This window comes from Phoenix dactylifera, chromosome 6 (genome assembly GCF_051530095.1).
Source record: "Phoenix dactylifera cultivar Ajwa chromosome 6, Ajwa_hap1_PhDact_Kaust_v1.1, whole genome shotgun sequence".
In the NCBI taxonomy this organism is placed as follows: domain Eukaryota; kingdom Viridiplantae; phylum Streptophyta; class Magnoliopsida; order Arecales; family Arecaceae; genus Phoenix; species Phoenix dactylifera.
The window spans coordinates 26114339-26130274 of record NC_143195.1 but is presented as its reverse complement, the minus strand read 5'-3'; the positions used below and the strand labels follow the sequence as shown (position 1 = coordinate 26130274).

At 38.1% G+C, this 15936-nt stretch overlaps 1 protein-coding gene across 1 annotated transcript; it reads right to left on the bottom strand.

Moving 5' to 3' along the window:
* Positions 1-1240: 1240 nt before the first annotated feature.
* Positions 1241-13056, bottom strand: LOC103703433 (cell division cycle protein 48 homolog). The gene is made up of 9 exons (XM_008786272.6): positions 12865-13056; positions 12582-12747; positions 11974-12202; positions 3764-4530; positions 3421-3642; positions 3223-3294; positions 2848-3129; positions 2399-2758; positions 1241-1721 (listed from the first exon to the last, which is right to left on the bottom strand). The coding sequence occupies exons 1-9, from the start codon at positions 12900-12902 to the stop codon at positions 1422-1424; spliced, it is 2436 nt and encodes an 811-aa protein (XP_008784494.1). The 5' UTR covers positions 12903-13056; the 3' UTR covers positions 1241-1421.
* Between the last annotated feature and the right edge of the window lie 2880 nt (positions 13057-15936).

Genomic DNA, 15936 nt, shown 5'->3' with positions numbered 1-15936 from the left:
AAAAACATGAGAACTTGTTGTTTCTTTGTTAGAATTATTTTCTTGCAATGAATGGTTGTAGAAGGTTGCATTGAACAAGGGGTCAGTTTCATGCTCCTGGTTCACAAAACCAGCTCACAACTAGGGCATTGGCATTACCACAACTAGAAAAATACGATCCTTTTTGAGAATATACGTTGCTGAGTTTTGGTTCATGATTTTTAAAAGGAATCTGGGTTTTGATGATAATGATCCAGGCAAGTCACAGCAGGAAAAGAATGACACAACCAGATCAGCAACAACACAAAACAGAACAGGATGGTTCCACATCAGCTGTTTGATCTCCGTGTTCTCAGTTCGCAAGAAGTAGTCATTCCATTATACATCCAGCTTTTATTAATTCAGGAGCCCTGCTAGTAGTCTTATAGAGGGCATTGATGTATGAAATCATCATAATATAAAGCCAGACTGTAATCCTGCCTCTGGCCTTGCACCAGATACCCTGCTAACTAGAGCTGCGTATTATTATGATTGGGTTTGACCCATATGTTCTGTATTTCATAGGGTTGCATTTGCTGCCCGGATAAGAAAACTTGGGAAACTATCACCACTTCTGTGTATCTTCTTGTAGTGTTGTTGCATTTTACTTGAGAGAAAGAGACCAACCCAAAAGGTATAATTAGGATACACCATCCATCACAAATCCTGTCCGTCTGCCGGTTAGGCAGACTTTATGATTGCTGCTAGTCTTGGAAGCTGGAACAGGTCTGGATGCAGTTTAGTGGAATTACTCCCATTCCTGGTAATAAACACTACAGAATACCTGGACTCGTGTAGTTGGATGAGGGTTTAAAGGCATGGAAACCACAAAAGTGAGATAAAATTAATCAACTTCAAGTTAAACCGACAAAAGAAAAAAAAAAGTTTACAGAACGAAATAGGTTTTTAGCAGGGAGGGAATCTATTATTACCCAGCTTATCCCGACTTATTGCACAATCAAACGCAGCCTAAATCAGACAGCTAGACAACAGAGGCAGTAGTAGGCTACACAAGCAGCCTGGCGATTTAACACACAAACCCAGATCTCCAGTACAGAAACCAAGGATTTATATAGCACCTTCCATCCAGCCCATGAAACTCATGTGGATTAGCTAATTTTTCATGACAAGAAGTACCCAAGTGCATTAAGTTTAACCACTAAAGTAAGGTGTTATTTTGCAAATGATTTTCCCCAAAATGTAACAAAGACATGTCCAGAGGTAAAAAAACTGGAAAAGGAAAATGTATAATGGTTATGGCTCACAAGGAGAAAACATCTTTATCTCTTTTCATTAAGAATCATCAAAATTGAATCTTAATGATAATAACATAACAAAGAAATCCACCTAAAAATATCCAGATAGATATGCGAGAACAAAGTATTACAGCACATGATTGTAAACTAATTGTATAAATCATCATCATCAGCCCCAGCAGCTGCAGAAGCAAATGGATCAGAACCAGCAGCCCCAGCTCCAGTTTCGGACCGTTCTGAGAAGCGGAACTCACTGCCAAACCCCCTTGACTGCTGCAAAGTCTGTGCAAAAGCCTGATATTTCCGAATGTCAGCATCACTCACACTCCTGCGAGCATACTTCATGGACTCTTCAAAGTGAGCAGGTTTGATCTCCGCTACTTCATCAGCCTCATCTTCCTCCATGGCTTCAGGATTTTCGCTCCTCTTCCTTTCCCTTTCAATGTCCTGCATGACAAAATCAATGAATCACTTTCCCTTGGGTATGATCTTGCATGCTTAATGTATTGGAAAAATTACCAATTAGAGATGGATGAATGATTTATGAAATGGAATGGTAATACCAAGAGAGACTGTGTACCCTGCTGGTTAGTCAAAGTGGTAAAGATATCCCTTCCCACAGGACTTTTATATTGTTGTGTACTAACCACAACAATTTGTAAAGACAGCCCAGTTTGTAAAACAACAGTGGACTTTTTCGAAGCTATTTCACTTCATAAACAATCTGACTTGCAAGAAGTTACTAAAGAAAATTCAGGTGCATGATAATTAGGTGACAGGCTAAGGTAATCATAGCCTTCTTATTATTTTTAAAAAAATGAATGCCAATGTATATAAAACACAGCCAAGGTGAACTCATGAAATTTCTCAATAAGAACAATGATTAATATATGAGTTTGTCTGAAATGTGGATGATAGGAAGTGCGGGCTTTTGAGATTCTGTAAGAAGCGCATGATATATGTCAAGCAAGCTTCTCACAGTTTTCAGTTTTCCACCAAGCCATGCATATATATTCCCCCTACAGATGATGGTACAAAACAGAGTGGCAAAACAAGAAGGGGGGGCGATAATAAACACGAGAGATAAATTTGCAAGTCATGTACAGTGCTCAAGAGAGACTGACCTTCTCAATGTTTTCTCTGATGGCGTATTTGCAAGCACGTTGGCAAATTTCTGTAATATCTGCACCACTAAATCCATTAGTGTACTTAGCAAGAGCTCTCAGGTCAACATCTTTGGCCACCGGTGACTTCCTCAAGCAAGCTTTGAATATTTGGTCACGAGAAGCCTCATCAGGCAGTGGAATATAAATTAACTGGTCAAGACGGCCCGGCCTAAGCAATGCTGGATCTATAATGTCAGGCCTGTTAGTTGCTCCAATAATGAATACAGTTTTCTTGGCTGACATGCCATCCATCTCTGTAAGGAGCTGATTAAGAACCCTGTCAGCAGCACCACCTGCATCACCAACACTGCTTCCTCTCTGCAATAGAAAATAAATAGAAATTATCTGTGAGACAGAACAACCAGGAAAGGAGGGGGGAAACAAGTGACCCGCAAAGATGTACAAACCTGAGTTGCAATCGAATCAAGCTCATCAAAAAAAAGGACACATGGTGCAGATTGACGAGCCTTGTCAAAGATTTCACGTACATTTGCTTCACTCTCACCAAACCACATGGTAAGCAGTTCAGGACCCTTGACACTGATAAAGTTTGCTTGGCATTCATTAGCAATTGCCTTAGCCAATAAGGTCTTCCCACAACCAGGAGGTCCATAGAACAACACTCCCTTGGAGGGAGACATTCCAAACTTCTCGAACTTCTCAGGATGCTCAACTGGATATTGAACAGTCTATACATATGGAACACAAGAATCAAAAGGCTAGTCAGCAACTCCAAAGCTTATAGGGGAAAAAAAGAACAGTAAATTACAACAAATAACTACCTCTTGCAGCTCCCTCTTGACATTCTCGAGCCCACCAATATCATCCCAACTAACATTGGGCACTTCAACAACCTGTACATAGAAGTCATCACATTAGGCTGAAAAATATATTAGGTTTAAAAGCATTCAAACTTTAACCGAGTATAATTTTCATGTACTAAGTGCAAAGGGTAAGGGATCTAGAAGCATGAAACTTACAGTTTCACGAAGTGCAGATGGATTGCTGGTTCCAAGAGCAGTCTTAAAGTGCTCATTGGTAACTGCCATTGAGTTGAGCACCTCAGCATCTATAGATTCATCCTCTAAATCAATGACGTCCATCTTTTCACGTATGCACTGAAGGGCAGCTTCAGTGCAAAGGGCTGCCAGATCAGCACCAACATATCCATGCGTGTCTTTAGCAATTCTTTCCAAATCAACCTGCAAGGTACAAACCATTTTCATACATTTAAAAATTTTCAGAAATGCATTAAGAATCAAATTTTAGGGGAAAGAAAGAAAAGACGCAAAATCAGAAGGATAATCATCAAAGATCAATTACATCTTCAGCTAGCTTCATGTTCTTTGTATGAATTCGAAGGACCTCCAAACGTCCAACTTCATCAGGCACACCAATGTCAATTTCCCTGTCAAATCGCCCGAATCTCCTAAGAGCTGGATCAATACTATTGGGTCGATTAGTAGCACCAATAACAATCACATGCGCTCGGGATTTCAATCCATCCATTAATGTCAAGAGTTGAGAAACAATGCGCCTTTCAACTTCTCCATGAGTTTTTTCTCTCTTTGGAGCAATTGAGTCAAGCTCATCTATAAAAATGATTGATGGTGCATTTTTCTCTGCTTCTTCAAAAGCCTTCCTCAGATTGCTCTCACTTTCACCAGCTAGTTTTGACATGATCTCCGGGCCATTGATACAGAAGAAAAAAGCACCTGTCTCATTTGCGACCGCTCTGGCTATCAGAGTCTTTCCAGAACCAGGTGGCCCATACAGCAATATACCTTTCGGTGGCTTCACACCAATGGACTTGAATAGCTGGGGGTGCCTCAGAGGAAGTTCTACTAGTTCTCTAATCTGAGCCATTTGTTTTCGCACTCCACCCACATCATCATACCCCACCTCATCGAGTCTTTCTTCATCCTCCCTTTTCACAGGCTCCCCCTCACAGAAGATCTCTGTGTCTGGAGCAACAACACAGTACTCAGGTGGGTCTGTTTCAATCACCTTGAATTCAACACTCCTCATCCCTCCTCTGACAAGGAAAAGATCCCCTTTCCTTACAGGACGATATGCCTCAAGGAAATATGCTGCAAAATATCCAGCAAATGAAAGGATTACAATTTGAAATTAGAAAGCACAAAACAGCATATTTCATATGCAAAACATACTTAATAAGCAAATCCACAATACATCCAAAATTACTTAACTGCTTATGAAATACCAACAGAGTCAATAGGATCATTTCATGCCAAACAACTAGCATGATGAAAATATTAGAACTTCTCGATAGGAAGAAAAGTTGTCTAGCATTAGAAACACAGACCACAACAGGCATTACATATGTCATCAAGTATGTGATTCAGCATAGAATAAAGCAAAGTATTTGGCTGTACTGCACAAAATCATCACTAGAATGAAAAAATATTTTGGGAAGGGACTCAAGAATGTCTTAAAACTATTTTGCCAAAATGTAGATGCCAAGAGCAAGGGACAAATGCAGCATAAGGTTAAACACCACGAACAATCTATAAGATTTGATAAGGACCAGCAGAATTCTTGGAGGTTTTTTTCTCTTTCCTTTCAATTTTAGTTGTTAATCCCCCAAGCCATACCTATGTTTCTTAACAACAACTGGGAAAAGGAACAGTCATATATAGAATGAAACTATGAATATCAATTCAAGCTCAAACAGAGCAACATTCGAACTTTAACCAAGCTTGAATTGATTTCAGCTTCATCTATACTTCTCAGCTGATCAAGAATGGCTAGTGTTCAGGTCACTTCAAAACTAAAGCTCAAATGAGGCTCCCCAAAATAATAAACGAGTACTCAAATTTCAGGCTCAAATAGAGTTTCAACTTGAGCCAACCTAGGCCAAAACAAGTTTGACTCGATTATACCCCTGGCCTCACCTCAACTACTCTATATTGGAACTGACATGCTTGGTCTGAGTCTGACCAAATTGCTGTAGTAGAAGTTGGGCTAGTTCAAATATCACAAGCAAGATAAAATTGGAGATGAGCTCATTGCCTCTAAATTGACATCTACACTATATAGAAAATATACTATATATGGTCAAAACTGAATTAATGGCCTCAAAAAAAAACTAGAAAGGCAACCCCCAATTGTACTTTAATTAGGCTCAATATTAGAGGTCAAACCTCCGTGAACTCAAAAAATTATAAAGTCCCAACTTGTTTTATATTATAAATGGTCAAAACTAAGTTACTGGGTCCATAAAAACTACAGGGACCATGCCCAACTAGAGTTTTATTTAGGCATAATATTAAGGACCAATCTAGAATAACAGAAAAGTATAAACATACAAATTGTTTACTGGCTAGAGCAAGAAACAAGCTAGCCTAGCCCAAAGAGTAGTGGATGTTTAATTGGTACAAAATAGCAAACTTTAGGCTGTGGACGGTGGAGGAGATTTCCCAGGTGGCAACCGTTTGAGAAAGTTATGAAAAACAGCTGTTACTCTCAAAGCAACTATAAAAGTTTCCAGATAAGTCTATTAAGCAAATGAATCATTTAGGTAAGTAGCAGGCCTCGCAACAAAAAGTCCTAGGAGTGATATGCATTTAGATAATATGAGGTGGAATGTGCAGACAACCAGGTGCCATATTAGCCCTGCTACTCAACCATATGACAGAATGCAGCACACAAAGTTGAAGACACAAGAAGAAATATGTGGTCAAGAATGCTGGATGGAATTGCAAATGAAGAAGTTTTTCTATGGCGATGCATGTCTATGACTGTATGTGTGATAGCATCTACTATACCAGGAATATCAATGAACCCAATTCTTGTAATTGCTCAAGATACCCTCTTTTAGCTTCTAGATCTATTTCTTAGTTTAAGATCCCTCTTACTAACTAGAATAAAAGAATTAGTAGATCTGTTCCGCCCAAAATGGGAGGGAATAGGCTGGGGTTATGAACTTATAATCATGGAATCGACTCGATCATCAGATTATAAGTTCATTCCATACCGGTACACTGATACTACACTAGAGCAGCATATGGAAGCGTCCACTATTTACTTGATACCACAGCCATTTACCATGAGCACCATTACACCATGATTGTTGAATCAAAGTATCAAAACCTCATTCTAAAAAGATTCATTCAAAATTTGAGACTTCAAAAGATCACGGCAAACAAGGTACGTTACATCAATTAAGTTCAAAAAGACAAAGATGATCATAGTCTTAACAAATTCTTATTTCAGTCACAGATTGTTGGTAGCAGATGCAAATGATCTAAGTGAGAAAACACCAAACAACTTCCAAAAAATAAAAAAGAAAGAAAGAAAACACCTTAGTGCTAAAAGAAGATCACGGAAAAGTGTTTACGCATTAAAAGTTCAAGCCAATTCATCAAACTAAATGCCTCTCCAACCAAGGGAGCTAATATAAATTATGGGATCATGAACATGTGGCCAAGGGGGAACAATTTGGGAACAAAAAAATAAAAAAGAAAAAGAAATTTATCCGGAGCTTCTTACCGATACAGTGCCCTTGGATGAAACTAATTTTTTGGGACCAAGTAAAGTATTTTCCAATCCCTATTTGCATAATGGTCCCTTCAGGGTATAATGGTCCATGCTACAAGTAGCGATGCCCAATTAAAAAGAACCCCATACATCAGATCAACCCCTTAAATAGGAAGGTCCACCATTAATTAAACACCAAAAGTAGTTAGCTGGGATTTATATATATTAAAAAAATAGAGTTCACTAGAAAAGAGACATTGCTCAACCGTGTAGGGGCCATCTTTAGTGGCTGAAACCAAGTTTGGGTGTCTAATACAATTTGATCATAAAACCAAGTTTGGGTGACTTTTTGAATTTTCTTCACTGTTAATATGCAAAAATATGAGGCATCGTCTCACTCTTAAAAATAATTTTCTGAGGAAGATGTACAACAATTTCAAAATAAGTATGTTGCTAAAATCACCTAACATACTTAAGCAATGATTTTCTTCCTCCACTTTGTCCTATTTACTTATTTCAGAATTGGCACAGAAAATTCCTCTTACAGATCAAAAACTTCATCAGGCAGAAACAATTATTAAAAAAATGATGGAAAAAATTTTAAATGCAGAGTTTTAGTTTATGAAGTTGTATGCATACACAAAAAACCCAATCTCGAATCTTTGTGAACCTATTCACTTAACTGAACTTGAAGCAATAGGTCTCACTTTCGCATGTGGCTGAGGTAAATAGGCATCGGATGGTTTGTTAACCAGAATGCTCCAGCACCAAATTATTATCAAGTGCTGACATGCACGTATCATGCTGTCAAAATCATTACTAGCCATAAGTTGGCATGACACTCGAATATTCCTTCTTAGGAAATAAGCAATATTAAATACTTTTTCTTTGTTTCAGCACAATGTGGCACATGTGTCAGCACAAAACAGCATGACGCAGCATGCGCCATCTCAGCCTGTAAAATCCTTGACGTGTAATAACAGATAAACTTAACTAACTACCCCAAAGTTTATTAATTGAGCAAACTTTTACTTGCAATGTTAAACTTGACATCTTCTTGATAGAACTGCCAAACATTGACATCCAATAAAAGTACAATTGCAGGGTGATAAGTTTTAAGGGTCAAGGAGTCCAATAACTTCCTATAACGTGTGAACATACCCAACCATTCAAGAAACTCGAAAAGTTGAAGTACTTAAACTGGCATTGATACAAATGAAATAAAGCAATTAGACCTATATGCATAGAACACTAAGTGGCATAAGATCATTTACATGAATGTACATCATAACCACAGCATCAAACATCAACAATCTGTTAATTTATGGCTGTTGATTTACAACCCTAGTATGCACAAATCTGATAAGAAGGCAGATTCAAAGGGCACCTAACAAAACCAAAGTCTGACAAAATTACAACATGGTAAAGTATCCAAAAGACAAAAGAAAATGATGAGATATAACAATCAATCACCTTCAATCAGTCAATATCAGGGTTACCATCAGCAAAGTAATTTAGCAAACAAAATACTTTCTAATTTACTGGAAAATAACAAGAACTGATCAACAATAGTAAGAATCTTTAGTTCTAGCCATCAAAGCACATATACAGTTAACAAATGAAATCAGACCAAACATTTCTTGGATGTTTCAAATCACCTATAAAAAATGAGCAGCTCATAACTCAAAATATGTCAATTTAACATAATTTCTTAAGATTACAAAAGCATCTTAGAGTTTTCATTTTTTTCGTCCAATCATTATTTTCTGTTTAGGGTTCAATCTGATATGGCATACACTTCACTGGCACTGTTCATGATACAATACCATTAATAGTAATAGAGATTTATTTGGGAATAACTGCTTTTCCATTTGAGTTTTCGTCCAGATTACGGAGTCCTACTACGAGTCTAATTGCGAACCAGCAAGTCAATTAAAATCGATGGTTTAGTTGACTGCTTAGTTTTGATTGTTTAGTTTATGTTATTGCCATTCTAAGAGTTCCCATTGGAGTACAATTGGTGATTGGTCAGGCTTATTGAAAGGGAGAAGTAGCTGGCTGTGGGGTTGATTTTTGAATATTGTACGTGAGCTACATAGGAAAAATAAGAGGCCACAGGACAAACTTTCTCCCTCCTCTCCTCTTTTCTACTTTTCTACTCTTCCTCTCTATTTTCCTGGTGTCTTCTGCTGCTGTTTTTCAAATCTGGATCAGCTTCTACTGCTGTTATTCTTTAGACAACAGATTAGTGATCAGATTGAAGCTGATTGCCTCAGGGATTGATCCACAGATCACTTCAGTTCTGTTTTAAACAAAACTTGCTGCAGATATTAGTTTCTATAGCCTTCAATTCAAAACAAGGCTTTGTCAGATGTGGTATCATAGCAGGAGATCAATCATTTAAGGGCTCCCTCAACAACCATAAGATGGTCAATAATGCAGAACATGACAAGAGATTGCAACATACAAAGAGTGGTGTTGAGAACAAAAGAGTATGATTAATGTATATCCACTACATTTGATGCAATTCTTGCCTCAATTAATGATCCCAAAAGAGGGTTTGTTTCTGCATGCTTTGAATTCCCTTTAAGTTGCAAGGCGGCAGAGGATACACAAAATTTGGAAAAAGATATAACCAGAGACCCTCCATGTCTACGTATGAAGATCGAAGATAAAGATGAAGGTGAAAAGTTGATGATCAACCATCTATAATTCTTTTGATTGAAGATACATTAATTCAGAAAGTTGATCATTTATTTATAAAGTAACAGGCACCAGAACAAATTGTCACCGAACCATCCTTGAACAGCTAAAGAGTTTGGTCATGGAAAATAAGGTTGATGCTCTTTTCATGATTGGCATTAAGATTAGGCACTACATTGATCCATTCCTTGATAAATTTTTGAATCCAATGGTATTCAAAGTCTATCATATGATTGGAGTCCCACGGGACCATTGATCAAGATAAACTGATGCAGCAATCTATCTGACGAACTAGACGCAAGCAAGGTTCGCCATACCGGTACCGAACCCCGTACCGGTGCCGCACTAGGATAGGCGTACCAAATGTCGGTACGGTACGGTATGCGGTATGCCAGACGTACCGACATTGGCGTACCGATACCGGTACCCATCGGTACAGGTACGATACGCCCGGTACCGACTGGTACCGACCGGTACAACATACCATGGACGTAAGAAAATTATTTGTGGGATTTTATCATCATACTATATATATCCAAAATGTCTTGGGCATGTAGAAATCATACAGAAGATCTCAGGGACGAAGATCCACCGTAGTGGAAGCAATTGATATCTTAGAGTTTTCAATTTTTTCCTACAATCATTAGTTTCTGTTTAGGGTTCAACTTGCCATAGCATACTGTTCATGGTTAACATTCACGCTATAGTACCATGAACGGTAATCAAGGCTTATCTCGGTACTTTATTTACTTTCTTATTTGAATTTATGTCCAGATCAGGGAGTCTTAATATAAGTCTAATTGTGAATCAGTTACACAATTAAAATCAATAGTTTAGTTGGTTGTTTAGTTTAGGTTATTTTCCTTATTTTAAGAGTCCTCATTGTAGTAGGATTAGTGGTTGGTTAGGTTTATCAAAAGGGAGAAGTGGCCCACCTCGGGTTGATTTTTATGATTGTACGTAAATTACCTTGAAAACAAGGGGCCAAAAAACATCCTCTCTCCTTTTCTTTTCTACTTTCCAACTATTCCTGCCTATATTCCCAGTTTCTTCAAGATTTTAACTACGAGTGGGACAGCAGCGCGTCCAACAATGCCAAGTGTCAGTACAGGATAGCATCCCAGATGTCGGACAGGATAGGACATCTTCCATCTCGAGTATCTGGATGGGGGCATCTCATTCCACAAGAAAACCGAGATGGTCCTGTTTCACCGTATTTAAAACCTTGCTTTTACTGCAATTTCAGATATGATTCTAGATCTGGATCTGCTTCTACTGCTATTATTTTCTAGACAGCAGATTAGTCATCAGATTGAAGCTGATTGATTTTACAGGGATCGATGCATAGATCAATTCAATTCAAACAGAAGTTGCTGCAGATTTTACTTTGTGTAGTATTTAATTCTCAATGAGGCTACATCAAACTATAGCATGTATACAAGTATAAAAACAACAACACATATTTGGAAATTTATTTTTCTCCATATCTATAGAAAATCAAGCATATATAATTTAACTCTAAGCTAGAGGATGTGTCTCGAACATTTAAAGAAATAAAGAAATGGCAAAAGATTAGCATTAAAAGCCTTAAATATAACAAATTTGGCCCAACAAGTTAGTTGTAGCTGCTGATACTAAAGTTTTGAATTGCCTCTTTAACTAAAGCCAAAACATTTCAGCTTTTGTTTTATAGTTTCAGGGAAAACTTCAATCCATGTTTTTGGCAAACCTAATACTGAACTGGTATGCCTTTTATGAACTCTAGATTAACTTCATTACATGAAGGATTATGTTTTATTCCACTACAAATAATCCAACTGGACAAACAAAACATAAACCAGACATGTTTCTGAATAATGATTTTTTAGCTCACAGTATTTGTCAAATTGATACAAGCAGGGTACATTTGAAATATGATACACAATTAGCTCTTATGTTGCTAGAAAATTCTGTCTTTCATAAATACAGTTACATGATTTTCTGTGCAAAACATTAGCCATTCAAGACCGCTATGGTTCCACATAATCATACAACCAGGCAAAGCCTACACAGTCACACTTGAAAATTGCACATAGTAAACTAGCAAGTACTTAGTTCCAAAATTAAGAACTGCTGAGTGACTAAAAAATAAATTGAGTCCCAGAACAATATATAGAAGATATAAACAACGAGAAGAACAGCAATAACAAAGCAATTCACAAGCCATACCCTGCACCAACATAAATACAAAAGAAAAATCTTGCACCAAGATTTACTAGCCACAGAATCTACTCTATATATCTCACAAAAGTCTAGCAGTTAGATAGATGGAAAGAAAAGAGAGTACTCACGCTTCAGATATGCATCAAATAAGTTCCCAGTAACTCCTTCAATGGTATCATCAATTGGCAATATATGCACACGCTTCCCATACTTAACGTCCTGGCACTGATGGACAGAAACTACATCACCGAGCCTAACTCTGAGATTTGACCGAACAACCTTATTCATTCTAATCTTGGGCTCCTCACATGTATCATCGGCAAGTGCAATGCAAATAGTGTCCTTCCGTTTCTTCCCCTACAATTACCAACAAAGAAAGACACAAGTTAACAATCCAACTCGCAATATTATTTAAAATCAAAACCATATAATTGAACTTGACGTCCAAAATTAGTAAAGTAGGAACAAGAACTCGTTTGTCCACAACAAAGCCAGATTATGAAAATCCACCAAGAAAAGCCGCGTTAAACGCTATTGTTTTCAAAACCATGTATCAGATTGAACTAGGTCGAGTCCAATTGCTTCCAAAAACCGTGAAATCTGACACCCAACATATAAAACATAAAACAAAACCATCTAAATGCGTTATCCATGTAATTGCCCTAACAACACCGAAGATTTCCCAATCCCCCACAAAAGTTAGAAAAACAAAGAATTAGAAGAGAAAGATCGTCACCTTCAGGAGGATGGTATCTCCCCGGAACAGCTGCAACTTCTCCATCGTCTCCGGATTCATCGACACCACCGAATTGTCATCGTTGATCGCCTCGTCGACGATCAATCTGTTCGGCGCCTTCTTCCGCTCAAGAATCGCGGTGCTAAAATCCTTCTTTGCTCCCTTACTGCATCAATTTCCACCGCCACAAAATCAATTAAAAAAAAAAATTCAAAACCCTAGAATTCAGATCCCAAAAAAGGGATAAAATCCACAAGAATCCATGGAACCGAAGGAAATTTACGGATCGGAAGAGGAGGAGGCCTCGCCCTTGCTTGCCATCTGAACTCACTTAAAAACCAGAATCCAAAGAGAATAGGCGATCGAATAGAATAAATCTGCGGAAACAAGAGAAGACGGCCGAAGACGGGTATTTATAGCCCCCAGGAGAGTAGTTCGACTCCTTGCCGAGCTATGACTGGAAGCCGTGTCCACTAAGGAAAGCTAATTTTTAATGAAGTTCGCATAAAGTTTGCTATGAGATGAGAAATCCACCGTTCATTCTTACCACATCAATCAGCACCGACGGAAGGGATATGATAACTGGAATTCCGCATGAAAGTTTTCCAATGCAGACTTACTTCTCTTTTTGGTGAGGTTAGGTGGGGCTTCGTTGTGGAGATTTGTGAAAGGATCCCAGCCATTGGATGCTTCTGTTAGATCTGGGAGGCTCTACCGAATCTCCATTAATATCAGACGGACAGATATAAGCGGATCGCTGCCGTCAGTTTTACTGACTCCCTTGAGACCTAATTAAGAACAAAATCTTTTATTTTAATTTTGAAGGAAAAATTAAATCCCCCTCGATACTCTCGTAGATAACTTTTTCCATAACGAATTTGTGGACAGGTCGGTTGCTCAGAGTAGCAAGGATTTTTAAACATATTTTAAAAATACTAAATATAAATAATTAAATATTGTACCTAACCTACGACATATCTATTATTTTATTAAATTCACATATCATGAATAACTTCCATCAAGTCTACAAGTACATTAAACAAAAAAAAATAAAATAAATAAAATAAAAAATTATGCCGATCCAAATCTAAATCCAATCTATTTATTAGACGAGCTTGATGACCGTGGGCGAAAATCTTTCGATTCGAGCCTGCCTAAAAGACTTCGAGTTCTAGTTGCAATAGCTTAATGCCCATTATATTATAACAGGGTAGACTAATTTATAAATAACTAATTAACTGACATATATGGTGCATAAGTTCTTGAACTATTAGAATATTTTATATCTCACAGTGATAAAATCACATGTTACCATTACATTTGATTGCTCAAGTAAGCAAGTTTTATTGAGCCTATAACAATATTATTTGCAGAAGAACAAGAATCAATTATATTACCATAAAGATAATCAAATTGGAGGACCGAAATCACCCATACTATCAGGCTTCTTGGTTACACCATATACGAACAACCTATATGGGACTGCTTGGGTGAATGCCATTCGGATAAACCAAATAGATCAAAAAAAAAGAATATTTCAGATGGGCTATCATGTGACATTGAACAGGATGAGTAAAGTTTGTAAAGATACCGGCCAAAGGAGATTGAATGATCTCAAAAAGTCCATTGCAGAGGTGTAGGCTGAGCAATGTTGACTTAAAATATCCAGCTTGAAGCCAACAGAGTCCAATGATCTATGAAAATTGGACCTTTGGCCTAATAAATAGAGTTGCGACGTGGTGAAGAATGTGAGCAATAACAAGAATAAGGAAAGTAGATATCGCAGGATATAACCATCAGCTGCCAAAAGAATGTAGAAGCCAGGCTTGGTCAGATGTTGGCAGTAGAAGTGGATGGTTATCCACCCATTTAGAACATATTGTATAAATATTAGAATGCAATTCTGGAGGACCTTTGACCAATCAAATATTTATCATTAATCTGAATTTTGTAGACCACCCAAAACAAGAGATTAAAATAAAGTCTGTTCATGTCATGGATCAAGGTGCTCCCTTGTTCAGAATTTTGCTTAGAAAAGTTTGATGGCCGTGGGAGCAATCAATAAGTTGGTCATCTGTAACTGCTATTGTATAGTGAGCTAATTTGTGTAGCTCTTGTCATCTATGGCTTCCAATGTATTTTGAGCCTTGTGATGTAATGTAGGCAGATTTTTTTTTCCCTCTTTTATCTCGGTCGAGTCCTTCATTATTTTAGCCCTTGCGTTTTATGGCCTTTGTAATTATATAGGTTGAGCAAACAGATTTCAGATCTTAGGAATCCCAAAGACTAGCCAATAAGAGTACAGAATGGAGATCCGTTGCTGGTTACCTGAGGATGTAGAAACACTCATGGAGTATAAGCATTGGGAATTTTATTGGATGGGCAGAACTAGCATGCATTATATTAAAAGTAAAGTGAAAAAGTTACAACACTACATATATTAAGAAAAAATTTGGAATCAAAAAATAAAGGTACAGGGACCTAGCTAGGGAACATGGTGTGTAGTATTAAATTATCATTGTTTTTTTTTTTTATTTTTGTTTCTCTACAAATTAGTGAAATATCAGAAAATGTTTGGTGTTGAAAATAATATTTACATAAAACTTCTATTATTTTTAGATTTTATTATTTTTCACTCTTTTTGGAAGCAACAAATCTTTTCTACTCTCTTTTTTTTTTTATAATAGTGGCTCACATATTACGGGTGTGAATGCAGCCAACAAAATCAAAAAATAAAACACTACGTAATAACCCTGGCACAGACCCACTACCCACCAAGACAAAATCACCGGAGTGGTGGGCCGCATAGGAGGCCACCCAGTCGGCCGTCCTATTGGCCTCCCTGAACACGTGTAAAGCCTAGTAGGAGTCGCACTCCTCCATCAACCTACAAATCTCATGGATCAACGACCGGTCCTCAGCTATGCATCCCCATCCCCGGATCCACTCAACCACTATAGCCGAATCGCCCTCAAAAATAACATTGTTTGCACCTAGAGTCTGTCTCGCATAATAGATGCCCTTCCAAGCTTTTCTAAGCTCGGCACACACCACTGACGAGTCAAAAGTCCCCCCCCCCCCCCCCCCCCCCCCCCCCCCCCGTGCGCAACTAATCTGGCGTCGTGATCTTGGAGGGCGAACCCCACACCGCTGCATCTTTCCTCATCGTCCACACTGCCGTCGAAGTTCACTTTGAGAAAACTAGAGGGTGGGGGCATCCAGAAAACGAGTACTGTCCTGGACGCTGTGTGAGCAGAATGGAGCCCTCAAATGTCCTTAGCCAACTCAGGTGATACCTCTTTAACGTCGGTGATCTCAACCGCCTGCATAAGGGCTCTAGCTGCTGTCACCCTCG